The sequence below is a fragment of the Scomber scombrus genome, chromosome 12, assembly GCF_963691925.1.
Source record: "Scomber scombrus chromosome 12, fScoSco1.1, whole genome shotgun sequence".
Taxonomy (NCBI): Eukaryota; Metazoa; Chordata; class Actinopteri; order Scombriformes; family Scombridae; genus Scomber; species Scomber scombrus.
In genome coordinates, this window is record NC_084981.1 from 14,705,487 (window position 1) to 14,729,425 (window position 23,939).

The 23,939-nt window shown below is 40.4% G+C and overlaps 1 protein-coding gene across 1 annotated transcript; it reads left to right on the plus strand.

The window, feature by feature from the left end:
- Window positions 1-4,911: 4,911 nt before the first annotated feature.
- On the plus strand, window positions 4,912-20,409 carry crtac1b (cartilage acidic protein 1b). The gene is made up of 14 exons (XM_062430605.1): window positions 4,912-5,096; window positions 6,156-6,352; window positions 6,761-6,897; window positions 9,645-9,801; window positions 11,788-11,922; window positions 12,061-12,203; window positions 15,337-15,473; window positions 17,037-17,119; window positions 17,399-17,499; window positions 17,607-17,775; window positions 19,006-19,151; window positions 19,708-19,750; window positions 19,858-20,001; window positions 20,282-20,409. The coding sequence occupies exons 1-14, from the start codon at window positions 4,912-4,914 to the stop codon at window positions 20,407-20,409; spliced, it is 1,905 nt and encodes a 634-aa protein (XP_062286589.1).
- The last annotated feature ends 3,530 nt before the right edge of the window (window positions 20,410-23,939 follow it).

Consider the following 23,939-nt stretch of genomic DNA (forward strand, 5'->3'; position numbering starts at 1 on the left):
TATCTTCTCAAGACTTATCTCCCTGTTTGAGTTCATATCTATGTGTCAGTTGTGATGATACATACATAAACAAAGCTAAAATAATCTGAGTGAGTCAGTGGGTCAGTCCACACAGACGTCCAGGAGAAGGGTACAACTGAGAGGCACCACAGAGTAGTGCACTAGGGGTCAAGGTCATGCCTGATCACCTGCTTCCACACAGTTCACATTGGCTTCAGTTCCAACGAAGAGGGAGGAATTCATTGTACTTCAAGCAATAGATCCTTCTAGTAGGAAGTAGGAAACTAACATAATAAAAATTCTTGATAACCCCTTGCTATATTAAGATATAGTAAATATTTAATCCAATAATTAGTAAATGTATCCATACAAAGCTTTAAAGAGAAAATTGTTGATTGTAAATTTCTTTACAATCCCCATCATCTCTCATTTTGTTGGGGGTTCTTTAATAATCCGTTTCCTGGTTATGGCTTTATGCTGGCTGCCAGCAGGAGGCTATTTAGAGAAGATACTAGTTTTGCTTTGATGTTTCTTTAAGCCACCAACTACTTATTTCTTATTCTTTTTTTTCATAATTTTGATTTTGATTGGTTGCCAGAGGTTTTACAATACAGCCACAATAGTTTTGCTTCATGACAATTTTTACAGTCTTACGTCACAGCATCAACAGCTGACTAAGGGATGGTAACACACTCAAAAAAGAATCAAATACATGAATAAGTAAAATATATAGAAATAAATAAATGAAAGTGAATAACAAATTTAAAAATAGATAAATAATACCTTCATAAAACATAGACCAAAATTAGATTAGCGCCCAGGTTTACATCAATTTCCATCAGAAACATATCAATCGGGTGTGTCCATTACCAAGAAGAGTCTTTTACTTTTCCTGTCCTTTACAGTCTCAGAGCTTCTTTGTCCACTTGGATTGCAAATATAGAGGAGAAATAGCCTAAAGCAATAAACGGAAGAAATAAATAATGGAAAATATAAAATACACCAAACATAGGAGAATATAGTGAAATTCCTGATACTCAATATCCTTTCCCATTAGTCAGATTAGGTAGGTGTCAACTTCTGGTACCAACCTTAACTATGTACTACACAGAACAAAAGAACTAGGAGGAATAGTAATATTTAAATCATACTTATTCCTTAGTCTTGTGATACATTTTGAGAAAGAAAAAAAAAACTTTGTTGAACTTGTGGGCATAAGATAATTGGAAAAACTAAATTATTATTATTAACTATTGACTCATCAAACTACAAACTAAAACCAATCCACGTGTGCAGAAAAAAATATTGTAACAAGACAAAAAAGCATATATCCTGGATTTGGTCGCACATGCATGAGACAGCAGCCAGAGCATCCCAACTGAAGCGCGGAAGCACTGCATCCTGATTCCAGCTGTGCCCCGCTACCACATCGTAATGAACACCTGGGAACACGCCCACCCACGCGCTCCCAGCTCCGCTATTGGCTGTACGTTTAAATATTCATCAAGCTGCATGGTGATTGGCTCAAATCTCACACAAGTGATTTCATAAAGCAAATCCTTTTGGAAGTTGTGTAAAGGGAATAAGTGGCAAAAACCCTTGAGATAACTGCGGTATCCTTAGCAAAATTAACCGCCGATTGTATCTCTCTTTCTCTCTCTCTATCTTGCTGTCAATCGCTGGAGGATTTGTCGGAGTTTAGGAGCGTCTCTGCATCTGTGAGTACCTGAGTTTACTTGGTGCTGCCGCTACTGCTGCTGCCTGCCTGCCTGCCTTTGGGTTGAGAAGAACTGTAGCGCTCCGCTGGGATCTGCTGCAGAAAAAGCTGATAGAAAAGTAGATCTCCGTCTTGATTTGAACGCAACAAATCACAAGTCACAAGTATTAAGACGCTTGTTCATCATTTTTCAGTCAGGCTGGTGATGCTGTTTTATCTTCACATGCAATAACTGGATACTTCACATATAAAGATTCCCTAAAAACCAGTAATTTCCACTGAGCAGTTAGTAAAAGAGGAGATGACGGCAATTAATTATTGCAACAATTATACTTTTTTTTGGGGAATATATCTGTTGTTATAGTTACAAACTATACTGATCCTTTTCTTCTGTTTTTTGTGAGTTGCATTTTGCTTTTGTGCTTTGGATGATTTGTAAAGAGTTGTGCATTTAAACTCCTGTTGAAACAAGTATTGATTGAGTGATAGTCAGACACCCACTTTTATTATACCTCATTTATTTAAAAAGGCATGGAGCATGTTTCATATAGGTGGGCTTTCGAGTGTGACACCTTAAAAAACTCCTACAACTATTCAAATTATCTTCATCACAAAGTTTCCCCTGTTAAATATAACATGTTTTAAAATGTGTTCACTTTTTTTTGTGAAGCACATGAGGCTTTCTGTGTCCAGTGTCTCTGCTGTAGATGAGGATGTTTTATTGTCTGATATTCACTGAAAATGATATAATTGATTAAATAATTAGAGCTTAACATGAGAGGTAATTGCTGATTGCTCAGAGTGAATGTTAAGTGTAATTTAATGGGACTAGTACAGCACTGTCTGTGTGTGTGTGTGTGTGTGTGTGTGTGTGTGTGTGTGTGTGTCTGTGTGTGTGTGTGTGTGTGTGTGTGTGTGTGTGTGTGTGTGTGTGTGTGTTCTGCAGTGGGGTGTCCTTCACAGGGAAGAGCTCCTGGAAGCGTGTTTTGAAACTGAAGATGTTGCTGGCTCTTTGTCGCAGTGTTATCAGGATCAGAGCTGGGCTTGAACGCTCCAGAAAGCACATGCTGATGTTGCACGCTGTGGTAATGGCCTCTTAATGCCAACATAAATAACCAAATGGAAAACATTTCTCTGCCTCACACAACAAAAATTTCCAGGCTATTTCATGGTCTTTGACTGTTTTATTACAAACAATATTATTTGATGCTCCCTTCGTTTTTATACTAGGGCAGATTGTTGTTGACCCTACAAATGCAATTCTAAAAGCCAGACGAGTGCTGCATTTTGTGACAGCTTGTGATGTCTTGCTCCTGGAAAAATCACATTGTAACTTTACTTCGGGTGTCTTGTTTCTGGAGTTTTATTGCGGTGAATGTGGGGCAAGTGTACTGTATGTCCTTGACTGGATAATGTAGTACCCCACCATTTTATCAGAGTGCTCCCCAAAGGTTTGAAGCACTCATCTGTCTTTTGTCTACCTTTCTCCTCTATCAGGTTATTACTTTATAGGGTTGAATTATTGGGAATCCTTTACTTGATCTGTTGCAGTGCTTCTGTCTCATATTTGAATCCTTAATTTTTTGGGCATTAATGTACAGCTGGCCACTATGTAAAAGTATCTGTTTTGTCCTCTAAGATTATATTTAAATATGATCCCCCCCCAAGTGCATCTTCACGTAAAAGAATTCCTAAAGTTTGTACCCTTTTCCAACTTACTTTTCATTTGACTTTTTTCTTATATCAAGTTTCCTTTTCCTATCTACCGTAGAGAATATGAGCAAGTCTGTAAAGCTGCCTTCTGTAGTCTGGGACTGCTCAGCTCATTTGTCATCACATCCTGCTCTAACGGGGAGAAACTGCCTAATCTTGAGACCCTAGTGTTGTTAATTAACCCTTCTTGCTAACAGCCACAGTCTACATCGCAACCGGCCCTCCAAACAGCGTTATCACTGCACTGCCTACGGGAGGAGCTAGCATCAGCCCAGGCTATATTTCTGCAGGTGTCAGTGAAGGTGCTTCCTCTCATTGCTGCCGTGCTTTTGAGAGTATTACTCAAACAGCAATGCGGTTTTATCTCAAATTGAATTGTTGAGAGAGATGTTAAATAGCCATACATCACCTGGACACTCAGAAAGCAGAAAAGCAAAATCTGCAGCAGTGTGGAAGTAGGGATGAGAATGGCTCAGTGGCATTACAAATGGAATGAGTACTATGACGAAGGCTGTGTCCATAAATTCACCAGCTGAGCAAATCAAGATGTCAGTTTTTAAACGCCATTGAGTGTGTGTGTGTGTGTTGTGTGTGTGTGTGTGTGTGTAAAGTTTTGCAGTGCTGTTGAGTGTTTTACTTCAGCCTTAAGGAGGTGACCTTCCTCTTTCCTTTTTTCTCTCAGAGTTGTCTCTCCTCTCTCAGTTTAAGCATCAGAAACCCTGCCTCTACCTGCTTGCACTTCACAAGTGGATTGGATCAATTCCTCTGTGTTCACCTTTTATCTACTGACCACTAAAAGGAAGGCTTCTACATCACACGGTCCTTTTATCCAAAAAAGCTTTTCCAATTTAGGGTTGGTCGCTGTCCCTGAGGAAACGGCGCCTCAGGTCTGTTGTATCGAGTCTATTGGTTTCTCCCTGTGTTCACTTGGCCTCTGGCTAATGCCTTGGTCCATGTATGGATTTTCTGTCCTGTAATTCCTCAGCCTGTCTACATGTGATGGGTTGTTCAGATCTAACCCTGCAGAACGCTGCTGATTGCAGTGCTATATCTTTATCTTTATATCTGAGTATTGTAGAAAGCTCTGCCAATGGCCTGCTGATGATTGGCTCGCAATGGATTTGGAGAATTAGCAACACAGGCATGTGTTACAGTTTGCAAATGTGTGACTTATAGTTTTTATTTGATTCTCGTTTGCCTGAAGTGCTGGGACAAATGTGTGCAATAATTCATGGTGGGTGTTGTGTGTAAAACTGTCAGTGTGTTAGAGTCTGTGCTTTTCTGCAGATGTACAATTGCATTGTTTATACTCCCCCCCCCCCCCCATTAAAACCATTGCTGCACTTTTGCTGCACATGTAAATTTTGAAATTTGAGAAAGAAAAGCCAAGTTTGTAGTACTGATACAGGTTGCAAACGAAACATATAGCATGCCATACAGTATTGTTGTTGCAAATGATGTGTTTTTCCCTTTAGGTGAGGATGTTGTTGTGGTTGGTTTTGTTCCTGCCCGCGTTCTCCTTGGCTCAGCGATCAGAGCCCATGTTCTCAGCTATAACCGGGACCGTCCTTCCTCCTGACTACGACAACAACCCCACCCAGCTCAACTACGGCGTGGCAGTCACTGATGTGGACGGGGACGGAGACCTGGAGATGTTTGTTGCTGGGTGAGAAAGGGAGGGAAAGACGGTGGAGGCAGGTTCTGTAAAAAATACTACTGTGTCAAGCAAAGCAAGAATCATTTCAGCTTTGTGAATTGCTCCTCAATCCCCATTGTTTCCTTGATCTCCTCTGTGTTACAAGCAATGTTTAATTTTTCCATTATACATAATTAATTAACTGATGAGTAATATCTAACTCTAAATCGTAAGGTAAAATAAAAAGTGCACTGTCATTTTCCTTCCAAAGGCAAAAGTCTAAAAGACTAGAGATGGTGAAGGTGCCTGAGGCTCACTCAGCTGATGAAAATGAATGTGATTGGATAGAGCACCATTGATGGGAACAGCTTGGCAAGCCTGCCTCTATCCAATGAAGCAGCAATGAATTTTTCAATGCTTAACAGAATATAGATGGACGTAAATGACCCTGCTTCATAAATGTAATTTCGCTAAGATATCCTTTTCAGCAGGTATTCTGCACTTGAGGGCATCAAATATTATTATGGAGTGTTTCAGTTTACATTACACTGAAGTTGTTGACCTTCAGCTCTAAAGTAAAGCATGGCAGAAACATTTTGCATTCCTGTTATGCTATTGTTGAGATTTTAACAGAGATTTCATTCATAATTAATATGGCCAGTTCAGTTTAACTAACAGACTAGAGAGGACTGTCTGAGATGCTGATAGACCTGAGTTTTTGTTCTGCTTGTGGCATTTTCTCTTTTATTTAGTCACACTTTTTTATTCTGACTATAAAAAAAGAATCACATATGGTTTAGTATTTCAAAAGGTTTTGCACTATATATCCAAATCTGCAATATTCAAATGATTTTTAGTACTAAAAATGAAGCTGTTGCTCCTGTTTTGCACTATTCTGAGAAGAAAACAATCTTGAGTGAGTTCATAAACAAATACAGCAATATAATATTTTTGGGGATTTTAAGGCAGCATCACTGGTTAGTAAAGCAAAAAAAGTTTGTAAACAAAGAATAGCACTGCATAATCTAGGCTTCAAACTGTCTCATACAATAGAGAGGTAACAGCTTGATGTTTATTCACCGTTGACAGCTACAACGGCCCAAACCTGGTGCTAAAGTATGACAAGCAAAGGAGGAGGCTCATCAACATAGCTGTTGACAACCGTAGCTCCCCGTTTTACGCCCTGAGAGACCGTCAAGGCAACGCCATCGGAGTGACAGCGTGTGACATCGACGGAGATGGCCGAGAGGAGATTTATGTCCTTAACACCAATAATGCCTTTGCTGGTACAGTATATGCTGGACACACACTCACACACTCACACACTCACACACTCACACACACACACAAACACACACACACACACACACACACACAAGGGGGTTACACCTCTTTTCTCGCAGAGAGTCAGTGAGTCTGTATGCAGATATTTAGCTTATCTCATCTTCATCAGATAACAGATAGGCTTTGTGCTGCTATTAATCAATCTGAACGCTACAGGGCGCACACTTCCAAAACTGCTAGACCTCACCTCTATCATTTTTACAAAAAACTCCAGTATCACATTTCTCACTTTCAGCTGCAGCAGCGTACTTCACTGTTTCCTGTCACCCACAGTTATTGTGTTGCATAATGCCGCTCTTCTCTCCTCGCAATTTTTGCCTCTCCTGAACTCTGCTTCTCTCTGCATCAAGGTCGTGCTACATATTCTGACAAGCTGTTTAAGTTCCGTAATGGACGCTTTGAAGATCTGCTCAATGATGACATTAACGAACACAGAGATGTAGCCAACCGTATGGCTGGGCGCTCAGTGGCCTGTGTGGACAGAAAGGTACCACACACAGGCACACGTACACTACAGTATATGTTGATCCACATCATACACACACAAACACAAACTCCCCAGAGTGTCTTCTGTGTACATGCATGGGTGCTTCTGTTTGTTTATCAGTGATAACTCATGCCCTGCCTACACCGCCCTTCTCAGCATGTGCTATGACAGTTCATTTGGGGGAATGGTGTGCCATTTTCTCTCTTCTGTCCATCGCACCAGTATAATTACAGAAGCCAGGGCTCGTTTGTTTTATAGAACAGCATACGAGGGGAGGAGTGATGACTGCACTATACTGCTTTTCTGCCTGTAGCATTTGCTCTCTTTGTCTTTCAGTCCCTTCTCCATTGTTTTCTTCCCTTTTTCCGCCTACTTTACTCTCGTTTTTTTTTTTTCTGACTGATTCACCCGCACTCCTTCTTTGTCTCTTATCTCACATGCACGTGTGCTGTTCTCACGTCCAATCTTGGTACCGGATAATAGTAGTGAAGCATAATAATAGTAGGGAGAGGACGGTAGGGATTTACAATGGATCTTTTTTCTAAAACCACAGTCCCATCTCAGTGAGCACTGATAGGTTGTGTAGCTGCCAAACCGATTGGAAAGATATCTACTTTTAATGGCATAATGCATTTAGAGCAAGCCAAAACCCTGATGTGTGTTCTTCCATGGTAGCTCCAGCAGAGAAGGTGAATACATTTTCATTCTCCTGAACACATTTTATTGGAACAGATGTGGAGCAACAGCAGAGTCCAAACCAAAACTGGATCAGCATGTTGTGTAATCTGTGACCTAACTAATGTTTTTTTTAACTTATAAATAAAGTGTTATCGCCTTATAAGAGGGATAATTAGTCATCCAACAGATTCTCCTATTCTCCTTGAAAGTGACGTCCCCTCATAAGTCTTACACAAACTGATGAAGGTGACATATTGAGAGGTCTCACATTGAAGTGATGGATGGGTCCTCTTTGCACTGGCAGGCAGCCAGAGTATTTCAGAAAAAATTTCAGAGGGCTTAAAGACTAATTGAAATGATAGTTAACATAAAGGGCATGCAGTTACATATCCCTGCATCAAACATGCACTTTGCAGGCATGCGCGTCACACTACTCGCAATGCCAATTCCACTGACAGAAATTAGCCTCGGGTGAAGACTTATTGAAAAATCGTTGACTTTTAAGTTTGTTAAGTAACTGCCAGTGGCCTTCAGTTCTTTTTTTGCTGTAACTCAGTCTCATTTTGTCAAGTACTGATTGTGTGTATGTGTGTGTGTGTGTGTGTGTGTGTGTGTGTGTGTGTGTGTGTGTGTGTGTGTGTGTGTGTGTGTGTGTGTGCGCATGCAACCCACTCCTCCCACCTCAGCGGGCCATAACGCGATGCTTGATGACATTTACATCAACCAGTCTCATTTACTTTTCATGTCTTGTATAAATATAGTAAGGTGAACACAAATGGTGAATTGATGTGTATGTGTGTGCCTTTTGCATATGTGCATGTGTTGGTATTGATTGAAGTATGTTAGGCCTGGTGGGAGAGCTCATTGAAATCAAGTGTGTAGTCTATTAGTGTGGTTCTGTCTGTGAGTTTGTGTCTGCAGGGACTCTGACTGATAATGGAGTGTGAAATTAATCTCCAAAGGGAGGAGAAGAAGGAGTAGGGGGAGAGGTTGGGGAAGAGGGGGTAAAGGGTAGGAAAGAGGGTAAGGGGAGATAAAGGAGAAAGAGAATGTTTGATTAGGAAAAGGTGAAAGTATGATATAGCTTTATTGTTTTCCAAACACTTATTACTGACACATAAATAAGCATCACAGCTGCACTAGGTGACAAGTTCCTTCATTACGATGAACACAGTTTACACTGAGCCAATCCCAAACACATTGTCCTGAAGCGTAAAATACTCACTGATGCACCAAATTCGCAGCTGAAAATAGTCTCCAACAAATACACTGTTTACTTGTGTTAAAGTAACATCTACTACAGTTCCAAGCTGTTTTAGGTATCTATTTATCCTTTAAAAATGAAAGAATACACATTTTTAAATCTTTTAGTAGGAGCATAATTGTCCAATCACCAGAATAATCCTTTAACGGGTCAATTCACCTAAATGATAAAAACATCTCGGTTGTATGAAACCATGTAAATCATTTTGGTCTTATGTGTCCATGTTTTGATATATCTCTTTCTGAGATTTCTGCCTGCACTCCAATAAGATGGAGCTGAATATAATTTGGTTTATGGTGCTAACAACACTGGAAGAATTACATAGAAAAAAAAATCCAGCAACTGTTTTTCCTGAAACAATGTAACCTATAGGAAAACTGTGTAAATATATTTACACAGTTTTCGTGGGAACTATTTCTTTGGTAGAAAATAGTTCAAATGAAAAATGTTGACACCGAGGTCTGTGGATTATACAGACAGAAATGTTGTTGCTGAATTCTTTAAATACTATTTTTTCAATTTTTGTGAACACCACAAATTAAATTTTCATTGTACATTATAGCTTGTCCTCCATTGCATTGGGGTGGTGGCAGAACAAATATCTCAGAAAATGGGTTAGACATGTCCAAATATCACTATCTCAGTGAGAAAGTGCTTTTTTGTAATTTTGTTGAATAGATTATTTGAAAGTTTTTTGTAAATCATGAAATGTTTTATCATCCCACGTGTAGCTACAAGTGTTGTTTCTGGGTTCTTGTGGCTTTGCTTTAATAAATTGTATTAACAAATGTAATTGTTTCTCCAGGGTACAGGCCGTTATGCTATCTACATAGCTAACTATGCCAGCGGCAACGTGGGTGACCATGCACTCATAGAAATGGATGAGGCTGCAAGCGACCTTTCACAAGGCGTAATTGCCCTCTCCAACGTGGCAGAGCAGGCCGGAGTCAACAAGTTCACGGGTAGGTGTGAGCAGCTTTTTGTGTGTGTGTGTGTGTGTGTGTGTGTGTGTGTGTGTGTGTGTGTGTGTGTGTGATGCAGACCATGGCTTTATGATCACCGAGCACTCCTGGTCCCTCAGTCTGATTTACACAGACATCTGTAGGGGAGCATGTGCTTGTTGTACCCATAGATCCTGAAATATAGGACTCTAGTAGAGGGAGAGGGTAAGAGAGACGGGAGGTGAGTAAGAGAGAGTTGGAGTGGTGCCAGGCAAGAAAAAAATAGAGAAAACGAGAGAAAGAAGTAGAATGCAATGAGTGTTCGCGTGAGAGAAGAAAGAGAGTGTTAGTAGGCTCTTTTGGCTCTGTCAGCTGTTTACTTCAGTCAAAGTCACAGTGAATAGAAGAGGAAGGGCAACGCACGCATACATCAGACCAGCTCAACAGTCCAGAGATGGCATCTATCACAGCCTAGTATGGTTCATTATTGGTGAGCAGCCTGTTTTAGTTGAGAAAGAACACAAAATTTTTTACCTTCAATCCACACCATCCTCTTTTTAAGGAGTTGTACATTTTCCCCTCCATTCAATTCACATAAACCCCACACTGTTTTGTACCTAAAGTTATGCTTACTCATTGCTGTTTTGTCACATTGATCTTTTACTGTAATTTATTTTGTGTCTTAGTATTCATCCTTTTAATGCTTTTTACTGTCTTATATTTTACAGGTTTTTATTGTTTTTTTAAGCTGCTGTGCTGCAATTTCTGTAATGAAGATCCTGACTGAAATTGCCATTTAAATGCTTTTGAAACTGAATAGATGACCTTGAAATTGATTTTCTTTTTTAACTTCAAAAAATAGCCCTGGAATTTGTCAACATGCCCCAGTGCTCTTCCCTCACTCAATTATTATTATTTTTTTTTTTTACATCTACATAGAAGAAAAATGTGACAGATACCTGCTTTGGTACTGAAGAAGAAGCACAGTAAATGACAAAATGAGCAATTTCACCATGATTTATGCCTTTGATAAGAGAGACTATCATGAGTAAATAAAAAAAGAGGCTGCATCTATGATGCTTTATTGTAACCAGCCATTGAAACATCCTACATGTTGTCCAAGTAAGTTTTGGTTAATGGGTGATGATGACTTTGTGTTTGAGTGTAGCAACATCAATCTTCATCATCCTTCAACATGCAGGATGTCATCTGATCCACCAGGGGAGCAGCATGAGCCAGGGCCAGAATTGCTGTTAATGATATACAGGAGATGGCTTTGTCATCAAACCGCCGTTAATCAGGGCAGAGGGACAGTCAGTAAAGTTGTATATCTAATGGTTACACATCTCTGGAGAGACATTATAGGTTTATGGCCGTTGGGGGCGAGTGATATTTGTCTGGGCTGATGGAGCGGGCCAGTAAATCATGAGCCAGTCCTGACTCACAGCACTGATTCTGCATACTGGAAGGGCAATCAAAGCCCTTTCAACTCCATAATTAGACTCTGCTGGTCTTTGATAAGACACTTGAGGCACTTCACTTTATCGAATATCATTGGAAAATCCTGCAGTGATCTTGAGTGTGTATTGAAAAGGCAGAAATATCTTTTCATAAGGTGAAAATTGCTGTTAGCTTTCGGTTAATGCAAAAGACTCAGTACGTTTTGTGCCTTTGCGTTTATGTGTTTGTGTTCAGGTCAGTGTGTGTGTGTGTGTGTGTGTGTGTGTGCAGACCATCAGAGTCAGTGTCTGTGTCAGCAGAAATACCTGCTCTGCTCAGAGGAAATGGCCTGGAAAGTGGAAAATGATCTCTTGCCATTCACTTTTGTTATGGACCCTGATTTTTCTCCTTGTGTTCTCCCTGTTGTTTCTTTTATCCTGCTTCATTTTCTCTTTCCAAATTTGTCAGTTCACTCTCTTTTTAACACCCCAATTTTCTCTTTTACTACTGATTCTCGTCTCGGTTCATCACTCACTTTCGTTCCTCCCGCTTTCTCCATTTGTGCAGGGGGACGAGGTGTCGTGGTGGGCCCGATTGTAAGCCAAACCTTTTCTGATGTTTTCTGCGACAACGAGTATGGTCCCAACTTCCTCTTCAGGAACAATGGAGATGGAACCTTCACTGATGTGGCACAGCAGGCTGGTAACAAGAAGATACAGGATTTAACTGATCATAGCTTTATAGATCAGTTAATTCTGGACATAATCATGTGAATCTTGTGTAACAACAACACATATGAGGCTCTATTGTATACAAAACTACATTAACATTTCATTTTAGGAGTGGAGGACTCCATGCAGCATGGCAGAGGTGTGGCTCTTGCAGACTTCAACCGGGACGGCAAGACAGACATTGTGTACGGCAACTGGAATGGACCTCATCGTCTGTACATGCAGCTGACCAACCGTAAGCAGAAGTTCAAGGTGGGTCAGTCTGGAGGTGCTTCCTAGGTCTTGTTAGCAATACTACATGCCAACAGTTATCGCGTAAACGTCTTGTAACAATATCCGGTTTAATGTCTTAATATGCTTCATTTATAGGATGTGTTTTCTGTCCACATCTAAAGGAAAAAATGTATGATCTGAATGACTGCTCTCCAAGGCATCCATGACTTGTCTTTAGTCATGGAAAGTGACAGAAGCAGTTAATAAAGCAAAAAATTAAAGCTTAAGAAAAAAGTTTTAACACTGCCATCTTTCATGCTTACACACACATGGCCAACAGCTGTGTGAGGTGGGTGTGACTGGGATTTTCTGCTGTGGAATGTCACATAAATTCCACCCTAATTCCATTGGAAAGGGGGTTTCAGACACTGTTAATGATTTGAAGAGCACTTTGTTTGACGCATACTGAGCTACTAGATGGTCTGTTCAACCAAATTTAAAAAAACAAACAATTTTGTCACCTATTTCTTGTGGTATTTAGCCATGCAGATGTCAGTCAACAATTTAGGTATGGCATATTTCTTGTGTTAAAAGTGTTTAAAGGTAGATCTGTAAAACTAGCATTGATTGATAAAGTACAGTCTTTTAGACTAATGATTCCTCCATCACATTATCAGGTAAACCCACTGATGTACAGTAGGAGAGTTTGAGACAAACGTGCTTCTCTATTCTTCCACTTCTGACCAGAATCAATGTCTAATGAACAAGCAGCACAATAACAGCAAATCTCACTTAGAACACTGTGAATCACAGGGTTATCAATGCTAATGGAGGGCTAGTGGATTAGCACTGACTCAATTTGGGATTGGGTTGAATTTAAAGACGGTGCAGTGGTTGATTTACTCAAAGATAATATAGACAGCTGCTGTGGGACCAGCAAGCGGTTTGCACAATTTTGTGTAGTATGGTAAACAGTGGCAGGGACAGAAACAGGCTTTGTTGTGTGTAAATCTGCAGAGGTTTCCCTCTCAGTGATCTATCTGTCAGCACCTGTGACCGCATCCTTTACCAAAGAGATAAACGTCACAAGAGACATATTTATTGGGGTCAAATAAGGGGTTAATGTGTGATGCTTAGCTCAGAGACAGTTCCATCAGCATCACACGAACACAGGCACGCACGCACACACGCACACGCAGACACACAGAAGACAAATTGAATTAGCTCTCTGATGTTTCTTTTTAAACCAAGATTGTTAAATCACAAGCCCACAACACATTTAAGACCCCTTTCTCCCACACAAGCTGACACTCCTACTATCCATGTTGACCTTTGGCATGCATAATGAAGCTGTTGTATCACTTCAGTAAACTGCTAATTAAATTGGGCTGAAACAGCAGCTTGCCTGGGTAGTGGAAAGTGCCGATTAGGCCTGTTTGTCCTTTAATTAAAATCTATGTCCGAGGTTTTCTCTGCCATAGGTTTATCACACACACGCAAGCACGAACGCACGAACGCACGAACGCACGCACGCACGCACGCACGCACGCACGCACGCACGCACGCACGCACGCACGCACGCACGCACGCACGCACACAGGCTCACAGGCACACAGGCACACACGCACACACGCACACACACACACACACACTATTTAAACAGAAAGAGCTTGAGTCTTTTTGTAATAAATTAATATAAGGATACAAGTGGAGAAGTTTAGAAGAAGTATTCATTATAATAACAACCTGTTCATGTCATTATTCCAACCAATCAGATTTATGTCATAAAAATACAAATAAAGTACAAATTTCAAATACACACTTAAAAAAACAAATATTTACGCTATCATTTATAGTATTTACTAAACTTTTTAAAATGTTTAATCCTTGTAGTAATAACTGCCAGGATTAATTAAAATGTATTATACATTTTATATTTTGTAATACTGCTAGTTATGTTAAATGCTACTAAAGTTGTGAATAGTTATTCCATTTTGAGATATCAAGCCATGTACTAAATATGCTTTTCCTCAAACACTCTCCCCTTATTCTCTGCAAAATGTTTTTGTGCTTCGTATTTGATTTTGTTTCACCTTCTTTCACCGTATGGTACATCTATCCATCCACCTAATGACGTAGTGAGTGAAAATCCCTCCCTCATGGCCTCAGTTGGCCATCCCCTCTCCTTCACCTGAGAAGCAGAAGGTCACTGTGGGCAGCCCCCTCCCCCCTGCGGCTTTATGAGCCTTATAATTAAAACAGGGAGTAAATACTGGAGGGAGTGAAGGGCTGCTCTATAACTCTTTCCCGACTTATCACTGTGTCACTGAAGCGGGGAGAGATCCGTTACTTTCTTGTGCTAAAACTCCTCTGCTGAGGAGACTTTTTTTGGGGGGGTTAGGAGAGCTGCAGTCTATTTTTCTGATGCCAGAGGATGTAAAAAGGCTTTTGTTCTTATATTTGGGCTTTAGATGAAACGCTTATCCAGAGCCACATACATTGGGGGAGTGAGTAGGTGACAGATCAGGGTCTGACTCAAGGACTGGACACTGATTATTGATAGATATGTAATCTGTTGTGGAGATTGAACTAGTGACCTTCAGGTTATGGAATAGTGTTTGTGGGATCTGGCTGAGTTCGCACTACCTGTTCAGTCAGTTTACACATTACAGGATGCAGCCAACAAGCTGAAATACAAACAGGTTCTAGAAAAGTTAACGTTAAAAACATCAACATTTTGACTTTTACAATATTTGAGGCTTTGTATATATTGTCCTTATGTTCCTCCATTATATCTATAAAGTATATTATTCTAAACATGACATTGCCATTGTAAAGTTTACCAATGTGGTGCTCTTGAGCAAAGCCTTTAACCACCCTGACTACCCATTGAAGCTCAGTGACGAACAGACCAGAAAAAAACTTTCCCATTAAAAACAAAGCAAGTTTTTAGAAAGGCAAATGTCAACGTTGTCATGACTATAAAGAGTAATGACAGTATGCTTAATTCTTATCAATTCTGTGATAAGAATTTGTCATAATAATTTGTCATAATTGCTTCAGAAAAGGGCATTTCAAATATTTTTTTCTTCATAAAAAGAAGAGCTTCTGTTCATGTGTGTAGTTTGTGTGTTTCTCACTGATGCGCTATTGTGTTTTCTTTTTTCCTCAGGACATTGCATCTCAGAAGTTTTCCATGCCATCCCCAGTTCGAACAGTCATTGCTGCAGATTTTGACAACGACAATGAGTTGGAGGTCTTCTTCAATAATATCGCATACAGGGGCCCCTCCGCCAACAGACTGTTCAGGTAGTCACTCACTCAGACATACATACACACATTTTGTACAAGTGTGATAGTAAGTTTTAACAGCACGTTGAAGATGAGCTGAATGGACTACTCATGTGCCATGATTTAATATTCTGAAACTGAGCTTGGAAGCTGAGAAGAATTTTAAATTCCCAGTGAAGGATACTTATCGAGTCTGGCATCCCGCCTCCTCCTCCACACATGAATGAATCTTTCATTAAGACAGTATTAGGTCTCTTTTTGGCGCACGGTTTGGCTTCCTCTCTAGATAATATTAATGAACTCAGCTCTTAAAATGCAATACATGATACATATCAATTGTTTGAACTTAATAGTAGAATAAACCCATCCTTACTGAATAAAAATCTGATCTGGCGTATTTTTCTGAACAGGATGCAGAAGTCATGATGAATGTTGCCATGAACTGGTGGGTCAATTCATACTGAATATCAATAATCAGTTTTGGCCCCAGAGATTTCCTGGATGTGAATATTCCTACGTGATGGGTTACTGGGGAAGATTTTTCTGGTCACAATGATAGTCTGATAGGGGTCACTGCTCTGCACCCCATGGCTCTGCCTTTAACTGGTATGAAGATGAATCAGCTAATTTAACTCTGCTCTTTGGCACCGAAAATACAAGCTCAAACTATTGTGCCAGAGCTAATTAATTCAATATGACTAATCAATATTTAGCTGAGTTGAGAGGTTTAACAGCTAAGATCAGCACATTAGTGCACTGGAAGATAAAATTAATAGTTAAGGAAATTTTGATATTGAAATGCTTTGTTACTACAGGTATGGTGGTCACTGTTATATTATACAATATATGATTATTTCTAAATAGTGTCTATCTGGGTGCAATATCAGAAAAGCAAAAAGCATAAATGGTGAAAAATTATTGTTTTCTATTTCTGTACATCATTTTAATTTGTATAGAGCGTAATCAAAAACAACAAATGTGGATCAAAGTACTTAACAGAGAGACTAGAGAAAACATAAAAATTATAATAAAAATCGATGAGTAAATATAATTACAGCTGCAACAATTTGCTGATTGCTTGATTAGTCAGTGGACAGAAATTTAATCTGCAATTGTTTTGATAATCAAATACATTTCAGTCAATTTTAAGGCATAAGTGCACAACATTTGCTTATTGCAGATTTTCCAATGTTAGAATTTAAACGTTTGTGTCATACATGATAGTAAACTAAATATCTGTGGGTACTGGACTGTTGACCATACAAAACAAGACATTTGAAGAAATGATGATGGACATTTAAAATACAGAAAGACTCAATGATAATAAAGCCCTAAATAAATTAAGAAAATTGAAAAAGTAAAAACTTAATTAAAAATCAAAAGTATTATATATTTCTGTGTGCATGTGTGTACAGTTTGTTCAGGTTTTGGGTGTACAGGCTATTTGAGTTATCTAATTGAAAAAAATGTTATAGTATTCTGAATGTGTTGTAAATTGCAATTCTATATACTTATAGTGACTCTGGTATTAAAAGTTTTATGGAGATGTACTGAGTAACTGTTTTGTTGTTGCTCTGGCAGGGTAAGTAGGAGAGAGCAAGGAGACCCCCAGATAGAAGAACTCAACATTGGAGAGGCGTCAGAGCCAGAGGGACGTGGAACCGGTGAGTTTGGAAGAACACGAATAAGCATGAATGATCCAACAAGACTACCAACCAGCCTGAAATCAACCTGCTATTCTACATGCTCCCATTGGGTGGCAGCAGAGCGCCACTATATTTGAGTTTCTCAATATGCGTCATAACAAGAAAAAGACTTGTTCCACATAATTAGGTCTGACTGTTGAAACATTATGTCCACATTTCCCTGCATGAATATAATTAATGTAATGTAGGCTGTTTCCTGAAGTGTTTAGTTGCATCATTACTGTGATGGATCTTCAGGAGCTGTAGCCACAGACTTTGATGGTGATGGGCGTCTGGAACTGCTGGTGTCTCATGGTGAAAGTGCAGCACAGCCGCTCTCTGTCTACAAAGTCAACCTGGTGAGTGTTCCTGAGACTAATTTGGAAAGACTCAGTCAGACACTCAGTAGGCTAAGTGTTACAATCTTAACTCAAACCCTCCTTTTCTCACTCGGCCTGTGTCTTAGGGCACCACTAACTCATGGCTGCGTGTGATTCCCCGAACCAAGTTTGGTGCTTTTGCCAGAGGAGCGAAAGTGGTGGTGTACACCAAAAAGACCGGTCCACACACACGTATCATTGATGGCGGCTCCGGGTACCTGTGTGAGATGGAGCCTGTCGCACACTTTGGCCTCGGTAAGTCTTTCTTAACAGATGGAGTAACTGTTACAGGTATCAAACATAATTACTTAGGAGCATAGCTTCGGAGTTGTGGGTTGTCTCTCCAACCACATGTGCTCTCTGCCAGGGCTGCAAGACTCATTTTTAGACTTATTATCTTTATTGATTAATCTGCTGATTATTGTTTATGATTAACTGGCAAACTGTCAAAAGATAATGAAAACTGCTCAACATCATTTTTTGAATGGCTCAAGGAGAGGTTTTATCCCATCAGTAGTAAAACATTCAAAGGTACGATGTAAAACAGAGAAGCAACTAGTGAATGTTTGAGATTTCTGCTTGATAATTTAAACAATTAATTGAAAAACTGTTGTTGATTTAGTTGTTGTTGATCAATTAATAAATGAATCAACCAGTTGTTTTAGCATTTCTCTCTGCTGCAGCAGGGTAGAGGGTAGAAAGACACAGACAGACAGAAAGAGAAATGGACAGAATGAGCAGTACTAAGAGTAGCAGTGAGAAAGAAAATACAAGCTCCATGTGGAAAGCATTATAATTTTATTTATTAATACTAACAGCCTGATTGGGCACCCACGGGAGCGTAAGTTATCTGTGGAAGGGAGCTGGTGGACAAAAGGGGAGAGCTGGGGGACAGGTGCTGCTGGAAGCCGGCCTGGTTTGTGAGGAACTGGCTCCCTGTCTCTGACTGCCCCCCCAGGACAGTCAGATGCCGGCCATCCAGGTCTGGTAGCCCACCCACTGCTGCTCCCTGAGCCTGGTCTTTATCAGACTGTCCAAGCACATATCTCCCCTGGAGGCCCTCCATTATAATGCCTGATTACTCAAAACACACTCTAAAAGCAAACTTTCCACACCTTTGTGGCTACAGAGCAGATCTCCACACTTCACTATCCTGGCAGACGTGTCCCCATCACTAAATGACAGGGTGTCATGCGGGAGCAAAACAGGATGATAGGGGATGTTAGGTGGCAAATACTGTAGATTAATAAACACAATATCCTTATCTGCTTCCATTCATATTATAGTGTGCTATAAACCATTTATTTAATGTATTATGTGCTGCTGGACTTTAAGTTGTGCGTTACTCTGTGTGTCTCTCACTGTGTGTGTATCAGTGAAAAAGAGAGGAAGTAGAAAGCTTCACTGTGTGAGCCTTCAAGAATCACTAATCAGACATATGAATGCTTTTCTGAGTGTGCTGTGTCTGTGCTCATGTCTGACCAGGTAAGGATGTAGCTACCAATGTCGAGGTATACTGGCCAGACGGTCGCTCAGTTGCCCGACCCTTGGAGCCGTCAGAGATCAACTCTGTGCTGGAGATCCATTATCCAAGAGACGAGGAGGAAGTCACTCCCACAGTGGAAATAGAGGTACAGCTGTGTTTCACAGTGATGCTAAGTTCATTTCAACCAAAAGATTCTTATGCTCTGTCGGAAATATACCACTATGTGCAGGAATTGAAAACAAACTGCAACATTTATCATAATCAACAAAGATGTTAAAGAATAGCTTCAGTGCTCCTGGGCAATGATTCTGCAAATGTCTTGAAATGTACAAGAAGAATTCTTCCAAAAGATATCCCGTCATTTTGTGTTTTAATGATAGAAGTGGGACACACTCTCTAATATATCAGTAAAAAGTCCTCTGAAGGTAGCAGCTGGTTTGAGATCTGGTGGCTGTGGAGGTGACAGCATACGATTTACACCAGTTTCATACTCAAAGCATTCACCGATCATCCTGGAAAAGACTAGAAGGTTAGAAACATTTCATCACAGAATAAGGTGATCACTCAGAATAATTTTGTATTGGTTCTTACAACCGACATGGATTCACTTTGTTTCTCTGCATATACATCAGATTCTTCCTTTCATTTGTCACCCATCTGTATAATCACACAGTGTCTTTAAAGACTTTTGTGTCTTGCAGTGTGGTCATGGGTTCACCCTAAATGAAAATGGCCGCTGCACTGGTAAGTGGAGAAGATTTATCTGTTGTCAACTTTATTTTTGTCTCCTTGTTTCAAAATCCTTAAGAAAAGTGCCTTTTCCCTTTCTCTTCTCCCTACCTGTCCTTCAGATGAAAATGAATGTACCCAGTTTCCCTCTGTGTGCCCCTCTGACCGTCCCATCTGCACCAACACCTATGGCAGCTATAAGTGCCGTGCCAAGAGGAGATGCAACCAGGGCTTTGAGCCCAACAATGATGGGTCAGCCTGTGTGGGTGAGTGGTCTTGGCAGAGTCAGGGTAGACTTAGCTGGATTACCAAGATCAGGAGAACAAAGGAAGCACTGCCAGAGAACGAGATGCCGTAAGCTGCCTTAATTACTCTGGTTTTGAGTAAAGGCTTAGAGGTGCTAACATTCCTCTGACCATGTCCCCTCTCTGCACCCCCCACTGTCTTGCATGACTTACTCCCCCATGTGAATGAGCTCTATTTCAGCAGTAAAGACAAAGCTGTTGGCTAATTTTTTCCTGCCCTCTGTTTTGCCGTTCTCTGCAGCCCAGGTGGCTTACTTTGGGGGAACGCGATCATCTGGCGAGCGCAAATGGTCGGGCCTATCCTTCTGGCTGCTGTCTATTTCTGTGCTACCACTCATCACTTTCCATCTCCAGACTGGACTACTGTAGTTGCTGCTCTCCTCTCCCCTTCCTGACTGTCCACTGATGAACGGGGATGTACAGAAACTCTCGGAGCAAGCAATTCACTGAAACGTCATCTCTTCCTCCTCTTCATCCTAGAAAAAAACTCTATGGATCTGTGCTATCTTTTTCCATCAGTTATTTACAATCTTGCCCTCTCCTCATTGCTGCTATGTGTCACCTCTTGGCTCCTAGCCCCCTCTGGACTATAAAAAAAGTCACAGGGAGCATGCTTGCTGGGAGCTACGGGATTCAGAACTAACCATGTCACACCCTCAGAGCTGCAACGTATAAACCTCTGCACATACAGCAGACAGATCTACTGGCTCCACACACCACATTCATTAGAGACACGCTGAGGCCCCATCTGTATCTCCACAATGCCACTATGTTAATCCTTACAATGCCACACTCATTCTTATTATGGTCTTACTGGGATGCTGAGTAACACCAGGTCTCCAAGCTTTAGGTTTTGTTTGTGTGTGTGTGTGTATGTGTGTTGCGTCCAAAGAGGCATTCGGGTAGAGGAACATATGCCAGACCATCTGTCTCGGATGGTAGGTTACATTTTGTTAGTGTAAGTGTGTGTGTGAGCACAAGAGGAGGGAGGAGCAAATGTCGTTTTAAGTACAGTAGCTGAAAGGTTTATTTGACTATCTACATTTACCACAGTTTTAAAATAATTTTAATGTAGAATGTAGAAGTTGTAAATATTGAATGAGCTTTACTGCTGAGATTATGTCAACCCATTATTTATTGTCTGTCTTCCAATTTTAACGAAGTAAAGTTTAGGTAACATGAACAAAAAGAGAAAGATTTGTTCATAGTTTTCCTGAATTTAAGTTAAGTTCTTTAGAAACACCAAAACTCACCAGTCAGTTTAATGAAACTCTGATGATTTTTCTTAATGTTTCAAACTATGCTCATCATGAAGGCCTTAGTATACACCAGTTGAAATGTACAAATTTAAAGTTTAAAGCACAGGAGCCAGAAAGTGTACTTGAATCCATCATAATTTATTTAACAAATTTGATATAATTTACAAACATATTATAATGGTGGCGATGTTCTATATTTTTGTTTACACATCGCATGAAAAGACCAAAATCAACAATGCATTAGTCAGTCTCTCAATGCTGTCTAACTTTCCTACCCTGTCTGTAGCACTGAAATCATGAATCTTTAAAATGCATTTTAAATGAATTTCATAATAAATAAGTTCCTAAAACATCTGGGGCATTGTACTTTTAGTTAATGTTGCTCACACAGTGGTAAATAATGTTTTTGTCAGTGACAATTTTGACTGTGGATTTGGTCTGCTAGTGGGACTGGCTCAAAATAAACTACAGTGCACATGTTCATCATAACACAGGAACACGTAACCGGGTGCAACAGCATGGCTCACTGAATGGCTTTTAGTAAATAATGGACATCTATGGTAATACAGTTTATCAGGCATCACTTAGGCCTACTGTACGTAGGATTAATTCATCATTAGTTTTGTCTTTTTCATTTATTGCACACATTCCTATTTAAATAAAATAAAGCTCCAAGAAAAAAGACACAAAGACAAAAGAAAAGATATGTGGACATTCTGGGACTCTGATTTTCATAAAACAAACAAAAAAGGTCTTTAAAAAGGTGAGCTCATGAAAAAATGACTCTGGAGTTTTTAACAAGTGCTGTCTACTTCAACAGGCTAACAGTAAAGGAAAATATAGTTCTCAACAGCGGGGTAGTATTGTACATTCAGTATTTGCCATCTTGACTCTCTTTATCTCTATACACAGTGTCTCAACTAGTACCTGCTTTAAAGAAGATGAAGAAGACACTTTATGTGTCAATGTAGTCATACAATAAAATTATGTTTGGTAACTCTCAAGAGATCAGCAGTAATAGAAAACAAGATATAAACAATCTAACAAGATAAAGACAACATAACAAAAAAGGTATAAATGAGAGCACCTGAGCCACTGGCTCTGTGCCATAGACTGTATTCATAAAAAGGGATGTAGCCACTATGACATCACTATGTGGACTCCCGTTAAGCATTTTGACTGTTGTCATCTTGGTTTTTTGGAGCCAGAAGTGATGAGAAGTGACCATATTTGGAGGAGAGCCTGGAGCTGTTGAGGACCTCCCCAAATTCCAAATACAGCACCTCACACACCGTCTAGGTTGCAACTTGTCAATCACAGGGTAGCCATGCCCTAAAGCATACCCCTCCTTTATCATCTATTTTACTCTACATAGGATCATAATTTACAAAATAAACTTGTGTCTGAGGACACAATAAAATCCCTCAATAGATCAATTAGCAATTGGATAGTAAACAGATGTTGTACTATGAAATATACTTCAGTTGTGCAGGAATGAGGCAAAAGCTGCAGAAATGAGCTATGGACAGTTGTCTATGACAATGTTCTCTGGGTTACCATGACGACTGAACACAGATGTCAGGAAGTGTACAATGTCCTCAGTGGTCTCTGTCAAAGGGTCCAACAATATCAAGGTTTCTTCCATGGCCCATCAGGCAGTGGGACAGGTTGCAGAGGAGCGGGGTGAGTACAGGCTGTTTTATCATTAGACTGGCAGAATATTGATGAAGCTATGCAAGACTGAACTTGTGAGTCAATTATTGGCTACCAGTAAAGGTCTTGCAGGTGGTGCTTTGTGTGGACAATCCCCTGGTGACTCTTGCATGGAAGGGCAATTACCCTCGGCCGTAGGGAGAGTGGTGCAATGAGTCTTGAGCATCTGAGGATGTAGTTATCCATGACTTTGAGCTTGTCTCTGATCTTGTAATATGGAGCCAGTGCTTCAGTCACTGATTTAATGGAGAAGGGCCAAGCACTTTCCATTTTTGAATGTAGGGCTGACAGTTCAGGACAAGAGGAGCAAGTGGCCTCAAAGCCGCTGGAAGGGCAGCAGAAATATGTGCCACCCACAAGTTTTGCATCTAGGGTGGGGTCAGAAGGAAGAGGGAAGGGCACGCGTGATAGCCAATCAGCAATATAGTTGTGGGAGCCTGGATGGTAGATGACATCGTAATCAAAACAGAGCAGGCATATGGACTGCAACACACATTCCAGCCTGACTGTTTCCTTTCGTGCTGAGCGGTGTTGTAAATGCCTGGTGGTCTGTTTGGAGAGTAGAGCGACATCCCCACAGGTATTTTCTCCATTTTTCTGTAGCCCACACACGGGCAAGTGCCTCTGTTTCAACAGTAGAATATTTTTGCTCTGTTACATTCAGTGTGGGGGAAGCAAAAGCCACAGGCTGCTCTGTGCCATCAGGCTGTACTTGTGCAAAGACTGCGCCAAGTCCATAATCACTTGCATCTGTGGATATCGCAGGGTGTAGTGAAAGGTAGAACAAGTACATGACTGTCCACAAGGAATTGCAGCAGTCCATGTAAAGTTGTCTTTGCCACTGGCACATGCACAAATAAAGGCCACAACTGTGAGTACCAGGATACAAGGCTGAGGAAGTACCTCAGAGCAGTGATGTCGGATGAA